At 49.6% G+C, this 8,047-nt stretch overlaps 1 protein-coding gene across 3 annotated transcripts in view; it reads right to left on the bottom strand.

Moving 5' to 3' along the window:
* Positions 1 to 8,047, bottom strand: part of LOC138759199 (ras-related protein rab7-like) — a 30,530-nt gene continuing 22,483 nt past the window's right edge. For all 3 annotated transcript variants that reach the window (XM_069929261.1, XM_069929262.1, XM_069929260.1), the window contains exons 4-7: positions 7,179 to 7,305; positions 4,827 to 5,045; positions 3,123 to 3,248; positions 1 to 1,097 (exon numbers count right to left, since the gene is read on the bottom strand). In XM_069929261.1, coding sequence (XP_069785362.1) covers positions 1,008 to 1,097; positions 3,123 to 3,248; positions 4,827 to 5,045; positions 7,179 to 7,305 — 562 coding nt within the window. In that variant the 3' untranslated portion in view covers positions 1 to 1,007. The remainder of the gene's footprint in view (positions 1,098 to 3,122; positions 3,249 to 4,826; positions 5,046 to 7,178; positions 7,306 to 8,047) is intronic.

Genomic DNA, 8,047 nt, shown 5'->3' with positions numbered 1-8,047 from the left:
TGAAGGAGGCAAAAATATTTTAATAAAAATGCACAGAAACGTGGGAGGATCTCAGCAGGTCGCGCAGCAGTAGGAGGTGAAGCTATATCACCGACGTTTTAGGCCTGAGCCCTTGCAGGCATGCGTCTGAATAAAGATTGTGGAGAGTAACGGGGAGGGAGGGAGGATTCCAGACCAATGGGACAAAAGGTGTTCATTGGATATGAAAAGAGGAAAGGTAAGAATTAATTTTGGCTCTGTGAAAGGAGACAGTGAAAAGGGGAGAGCAAGAGGAAAGAAGACTGGGGGAGGGGGGCTTCTAATGGAAACAGAAATTGATGTTAATCAATCCATCTGGTTGGAGGGTGTCCAGACAGAAGATGGTTAGTCTGGACTCCTCTCTCCTGTTCTTCCATCTCAGTCTTAATTTGAGATTTGTTTATACCCTTGAAGAAGGGCTCAGGCCTGAAACAGCAGTAATTTAGCTCTACCTCCTGCGGACACTGCGAGACTGGCTGAGTTCCTCCAGCATTTACTGTTGTGTTTTTACTGCAGTCACAGTGTCTGCAGATATTCGTATTTCACTACAAGAAGAATATTTTCCCCGTGTCCAAGGGAGTACACGATCCGGTGGGTTTTGAGGGGATCAGACGGATTATTCCCCCCAAAGGGGCTGGAATGTCAGTCTGAGCAGAGACTCACACAATCTGGACAAGGACTTCAATCACCGATGTGGAGAAGATAACAGTCCAAATTAAGGTAAGTATAGGCTGAAGGGCCAGGTTCTCTGCTGTACTCAGAAGAGACCCAATGTGACAGAGGGCTGGGAGGAAACCCAACTATTTCACCCCTCATGCCAAAATCAACCCCTCAAACGTTTCACACATCAGGGTTCCAGAGCTGGACTTGGTACGAGGTAAATGTCCTGGTACATGGGGCGCGATTCTAGGTGGATGATGACAGACTGGACACGTTGCAGTGACTGACATGGGGGAGGGGTGGAGATGGATGGCATCTGGTGGGAAGGATCAGCAGGTGCATTGCTCCTGGGGGCTGGGCTCTCCTGGGTGGAGCTCAACCTGGTTCGAGTGCTCCACGTGCAGGTCCTCCATCTTCAACTGGAAAAGGAACAACATGCAATAAGACAAGGCAGAGGTTCATCTGTGATCCCTGGCTTAAAATGTTCCCTGATCTCCCTCTGCTGCACAATGAGTGTCAATTGATTAAAGCAGTTATTCATTGATCTCACCACTGGACTGGGAAGGTGGGTAGCCTGAGGACAGACTGCACTGTCTCAGAGCAAGGGGGAGGGGGGGGTGGTATGCTCAAGATGGAGACAGAGAAATAACAAGAAATAGGTGCCCTGCAGTTCAAATCCATATATTGCTGAGCAGGTTGATAGGATAGTTAAGAAGGCCTATGGGACACTGGGCTTCATTAGTCAGGGGATTGAGTTCAGTAATCAAGAGGTCATGTTGCAACTGTACAAATCTCGGCTGAGACCCCACTTGGAGTACTGTGTTCAGTTCTGGTCACCTCACTACAGGAAAGGAGCAGAGGAGTTGCCTGGATTGGAAAATGTCTCATGAGGCGAGGTTAGCAGAGCTGGGACTTTTCTCTCTGGAGCATAGAAGGATGAGAGGAGACTTGCTAATGGTTGACAAGATTCTGAGAGGCAGAGATAAGGTGGGCAGACAGCACCTTTTTCCCAGGGCAGGATCAGCAAACACAAGAGGAAGTCTGTACAAAGTGAAGGGGGATAAGTTTTTTTTTACTCAAGAGTTGTGGGGGTCTAGAATGTCTTGCCAGGGGTGGTGATGGAGGCTGGAACATTAGGGGTGTTTAAGAGAGTCTTAGGCACAAGGATGAAAGAAAAATAGAGGGTGTGGAAATGGAACTGATAAACCCCTCCTGTACACTGTATTCTGGGTCCAAAATCACCAGGACACTACATCATCTGTTTCAGGCTTGAGCTCTTCATCAAGGGATGAGCTAAATGAAACAGGCAAAATATCTTTGGTTATGGATCTTTATCTTTGCTGTGTAAAGGACACTGACCTGCTGAGTTTCTCCAGCGTTGTTTTTATTTCAATCACTGCATCAGCAGACTTCTATGTTTTACTCCTCCCTATATGATTAGATCAAGTTGTCTCTGGTTCTCAAGATCTCTTGCTATGTCAGCCAAGATGCCATTTGCCTTCCTAATTGCTGACCTTGACCTGTGCTACACTTCTAATGAGTGACTGATCTGCCCCCACCCCCCATTCCACTCTGTCCCACCAGCAGTGCACTGAAATGCTTCAGATTGCTCACCAGCTGTGATCATCCCAGAGTCTCCACTCTTTCCCAGATGTTGTACGTATAGTCGTACAGCATGGAAACAGACCCTTCAGTCCCATGCCGATCAGTTTATCCCATTTCATGCACCCAACAACTCTCCCTGGATTCAAGCCCTCTATCACACACAGTGGCAGATCAACCCCAGGATGTAGGAGGAAACAGGAGCACTTGGTGGAGGGAGGGAGTAGCACTCGGAGTGTCAGGGAGAACGTGGAAACTCCACGATGCGATGCCAGAGGTTGGTATCGAACCCAGGACCCTGGAGGGGTGAAGAAGTGACACCTTGAATCAGTCTTCAAGTTCTCTGTGGAATCATCCAAACCTCCCCTGTGACTTGTATTTCTATTCCTGGACAATTAGCCTCCAAAAGATTCCAGTTGAGTGAAAACATGGAACACTATAGCCCTTCAACCCTCAATGATGTGCTGACCCATATATTCCTACCAAAAAAACTGAACCCTCCCAACCCCGTAACCCACTATTTTTCTTCATCCATATGCCTGTTTGAGACTCTTAAATCTCCCTAATGTTCAAGCCTACACCACCATCCCTGGTGGTTTTTGGCATTCCAAAAACTGTTTTAAAAAAAAACTTATCCCTTGCATCTCCCCTAAATTTTCCTCCCTTCACTCTGTAGGTGTCCCAAAGTGTTTGCTACTCTTGCCTTGGGAAACAGATGCTGGCTGTCTACCTTATCTATGCCTCTCAGAATCTTGTCGACTGCTATTAAGTCTATGCCTGAGGCAAAGAACACATCCTATTCCCAGATGATACTTGACAAAAAAATCTCGGCCAGCGCCCACCTGATTCAGTGTGACGTGTACACAGGTTCGAAAAGTCTCCTCCACGTTGAGGGCATTTTTGGCACTGGTTTCAAAATATGTCAGCTTGTGAGCTTGGCACCAATCTTCCGCTTGCTTTGCACTGACCTGCATTGGGAGGGGAAGCATTAATATAGGAGAGGTTACAGAGATGGAGAGATGTAGGGACCCAGAGGGAGTACAGAGATTGGGAAGGGTATAGGGGAACCAGAGGGGGTTACAGAGACAGGGAGGGGATTAGAGAGATAGGGAGGGATGTATGGGAATGGAGGGGGTTATGGAGACAGAGGGATGTAGGAGACCGGAGGGAGTGACAGAGACAGGGAGGGGGTGTAGGGGACCGGATGGGGTTACAGAGACAGAGAGGAGTGTAGGGTACCAGAGGGGGTTACGGACATGCGGAGGGGACTGGAGGGGGTTACAGAGACGAGGGGTGTAGAGGACAGACGCAGAGTTTGAGAGGGGTGCTGGGAAACCAGAGGGGATTACAGAGATAGGGGATTACAGAGATTCCTTACAGACAGGTAGGGGTGTAGAGGACCGAAGGAGGTTTCAGAGATAGGATTGGTGTAGGGGACCAGAGAGGGTTACAGAGACAGGGAGGGGTGTAGGGACCGGAGGAGGTTACAGAGATAGGGAGGGGTGTGTGGATGACTGGAGGGGATTAGAGAGATAGGGAGGGATGTATGGGAATGGAGGGGGTTACGGAGACAGGAAGGGGTGTTGGAAACCGGAGGGGCATTACATCGACGGGGAGGGGCCGGAAGGATGTAGGTGATAGAGTTGCAGAGTTAGAGAGGGGGTGCAGGGGGACCGGAAGCTGTTAGAGAGTCGAGGGTTGTTGATGATTGAGGTGGTTTCAGAGAAACTGTCAGGTATTGAAGTCAGAAGGGGTTGCAGAGATTGAGAGGGGCTCCTCCCCAAAAGGGTTTTTGGTTCTTTCTCTTGCCCTAGTCTCCCTTATGTTTTCCATCTCCAGGCCCTTGTGTTTGAAAGGGTCATTTAGGTTAATTGTGTGGTAGCACAGACTTTGGTGCAGACTCAGCCTCTCCCTGAGCCCTTTCAATCTCCCTCCATTTGACCCATGTTCCCCTCTAATGCTGCTGTCCACATCCCTTCCTGAATGTCTTCTGTGTGTGATTGTCCCCGCTCTGCAGCTTGTTCCAAACACCTGGCACACTCTGCATGAAGAGGTTTCACCTCTGGTCCCCCTTTGTCTTTTCCCACCACTGCCTCTATCACTCCCCTACCCTGGGGATAAGACCGTGACTACCCCCCCCCCCCCATCTCTGCCCCTAAATCATTTGTCCAGAGGCCACATTACTGCGATCCATAGGTAACCGCTCGTTTGTTTGTTCCCCTGCATTTGGCCTGGTCGCCCACATCCATTTGGGTCTTGTGCTGGAAAATTATTGCAGAAACTGAGTGAGTCCATTCTGCTCATCAGGTCTGTGCTGGCTCTTGGAGCAATCTGTTTACTTCCGTTAGGATAGACTGTGGAGACATGTCCAGTAAATGGTTTTCCTTCAATACTCATCTAATTCCCTCTCCCTTACATTTCCAGAATTTGTGGTAACTTTGGGAGTGAGGAATTATTTGATCCAAGTGACCTGCAGAGGAGAGGGATATGGAGGCCCCTGGGTGATGAAGGTGGAGTGACCGTGACGTGAGGAAGTTTCTCCACACCTCTCGCTCTGCCAGGTCGGCCTTGTTCCCCAGCACCACAAAGGGGAAAGTGTCGGGGTCCTGGGGAGAGCCCTGCCGCAGAAACTCCTGCCTCCACCCCTCCAGTGCCTTGAAGGATTTGGCTGAGGTCACGTCGAACACCAGCAAGCAGCAGTCCGTGCTCCTGTAGAGGAGGGAGCCCAGTGACTGAAACCTCTCAGTTCCCGCCGTGTCCCACACCTGCAGGGCAGAACAGACTGCATGTCAGGGACCCGTGCTGGACCTGGCTCGCCACACCACCACTCCCAAGAACATAGCACAGGTCCTTCAACCTTCACTGTCATGCTGACCTAGGGAAAGAGGCCCTTTGGCCTACACTGACCAAAATGTCTGCCTGCCTGCATTTGACCCCTTTAAACCCATGTATCTGCCCAATATGTTTTTTAAACACTGCAAATGGTACTTTCCTCAACTACCTCTTTCACACCGAACCAGGCACAAAAATCTGGCAGTGTGGTTAACGCAACACCATTACAGCATCAACAATAAGGGTTCTAGTCCCGCGCTGTCTATAAGGAGTCTGTAAATTCTCCCCATATCTGCATGGGTTTTCCCCGGGGGCTCTGGTTTCCTCCCACCATTCGAAACATACTGGGGGTTGTGGGCCAGAAGGCCCTGTTACTGTGCTGTATGTGTCTAAATTGTCCAAATCAGCTGATGCCCATGATTGAAGTAAAAACACAATGCTGGAGAAACTCAGTGGGTCACACAGTGCATGTAGATAAAGATACATAACTAACATTTTGAACTTGAGCCCTTCATCAAGGGATGAGCAAAATGTCAGCAGGTGCCCGAACAAAGAGCTCAAGCCCAAAACTGGTGATGCATCTTTATCTTTGCTGCATAAAGAAACTGTGTAACCTGTTGAGTTTCTCCATCATCATGTTTGTACATCTACACTAATCTCACTTTCCCACTCTCGGCCTGTCTAAATGCCTCTTAAGCCCCGTGATTTTATCTGAGCCCATCACTGCCGCTGGCAGTGTGTTCCAGATAGTAACCGCACCCCCCCCCCCCCTCAGATCCCCTTTGAATCTCCTTCCTCTCGTCTTCAGCCTGTGGCCTGGACCTTGGGGAAAAAGATTCTAACTATCTACCTCGTCTCTGCCTGTTGTCATCCTGTGATACTACACTTACATTTAGGCATTAGTACAACACCTTTATGGTGCCAGCAATTGGAATCCCACGCTCTCTGTAAGAAGTTTACATTCTCCTCATGTCTGCATGGGTTTTCCCCCCAAGAGCTCCAGTTTCCTTCCACTATTCAAAATGTACTGGGGGGTTGTAGGTCAATTGGGTGTAATAGGGCACCACAGGCCTGTGGGGCGGAAGGGCCCCTACATATACTGTGCTATATGTATATCTAAATTTAAATAAAGCACAGTAATGAGCCCTTCCGGCACATGAGCCCAATTGACCTACAATGCCCATATGTTATGAACGGTGGGAGGAAACCAGAGTCCCTGGCGGAAAACCCACACAGACTGGGGAGAACGTACAAACTCCTTAAAGACAGTGCGGGATATAAACCCCCGTTGCTAACGCTATAACAGCGTGGCACTAAATGTGCCGCCCATACTTCTACTGCTTCACCCCCTCAGCCTCCTGCTTCTCCTCTCCGGCTCCAGAGGAAAGAGTGTCAATGTTGAAGGAAAGATTGCTTAAGTTTCTACAATGTTCCTAGTGATTCCAGACTGAAGGAATTTGCCTTCCACATGGACCCTTCCAGCGGGTCCGCAGCCCTCATTTCAACCAATAAAATGTTTGGAAACCCTGTGTTCTCCCAGACTTCTCAGCTCCTCGATTCCTGTCAGCTGCCCTGGCCCTGAGCCCGGTCACTGTTCCTAACAACCCTCCTACCAAAAAAAACCAGAAATCTGGGAACCAACTGTCCCAATCCCTATGTGAAAACCAGTGGTTCTCTTCCTTCATCTTACAACGAGGACTTCTGGAGGTGAGGCCGCTACTGTACAGTGGAACGGCCCCCAGTTGAGCAGAAAATAAATCCCAGGAGCCAGGTCCCTTGTTCCATCAGCGTGATGAATTGCTCTTTGCATGGCCTGGCCCTCCCTCACGGCTGGACACTCACCAACTGCCTGCCCATGGACTACACAGAACCCATGGCCTGTTGCTCTCGCGCTGGTTTGGGTGTGCCAGGCACCACCCCCCCCCCCCCCCCCACTTAATGCACTGCCCCATGTGCATCAGGACACCCAGACCCTGAGAGAAGATGTGACAGTGGGGCTTCTTGGTCTGGACTTATCCGCATGATATTTCCCTTCACTTGAGGGGACTGAGTGTTCCGGAGCCTACCTGCAAGGTGACAGGTTTATCATCGACCACGATGTTACGGGTGAGAAAATCTACTCCAACTGTGGCTCTGTGCAGCTTGGTGTAATGCTTGTTGATGAACTGGTTCATCAAGGAGGATTTACCCACTCTGCAATATAAGTGACAAAACAGTGTGTTACCCCTTAACCTGAGCTCAATCGAAGTCCAAACAACAGAGCTCCCAGCAATCTGCATACACTATGCTAACGCAGTGCGATGTGTGTTAGGGCACCACCATGCACTGATGCACCAGAGGCAAAGCTCTGTAAACATCATCCAATGTGTAGAACTCCTCAGCATAACCATGCAGTCAGTAATGCACAGGACGCAATGCTCCAAGTACCTCACACACCAGACGCGCCGCACACGTGGTATGGAGGCAGCTCAAGGAAGCGTGTCATGGGCACAGCTCTGGATTGGCCCTGGTGCTCCTGCCTCCTGCTGTCCATCTGGGTGGGGTGGGAGGGGAGGAAACAGCAAGTAGTAGTCAGGAGTCGACAACAGCAGAAACCGAGACAGCCATTGTTAATAGAATGAGGAGCTGTGACGGCAGAGGCCAGGACAACAGGGAGGCGGGACAGTTATGGCACTGCTTTGGTTGGCTTCTGTGTTTGAACATTATCATGACCAATCGTGCTTCTGGCTACTTGCTTACCATGAGGTTTTCCATGAATTTTTAATTTATAATGGCTTCTGAGAGCGGTATTGTTTTTGCAGGGTGAAATCTGAGCTTTTGACTGTACGTGGGCTTGTGACAAGAAACTAAATTGTAGTTTCTTGTCACGTACTTTGAATGTATGTGGCACGATTAGTGTAACGTTGTTACAGCGCCAACGACCGGGGTTCAAATC

The sequence above is a fragment of the Narcine bancroftii genome, chromosome 3 (assembly GCF_036971445.1).
Source record: "Narcine bancroftii isolate sNarBan1 chromosome 3, sNarBan1.hap1, whole genome shotgun sequence".
In the NCBI taxonomy this organism is placed as follows: Eukaryota; Metazoa; Chordata; class Chondrichthyes; order Torpediniformes; family Narcinidae; genus Narcine; species Narcine bancroftii.
Note: the sequence above shows the minus strand (reverse complement) of the source record. Positions and strands in the feature narration are given on the sequence as shown.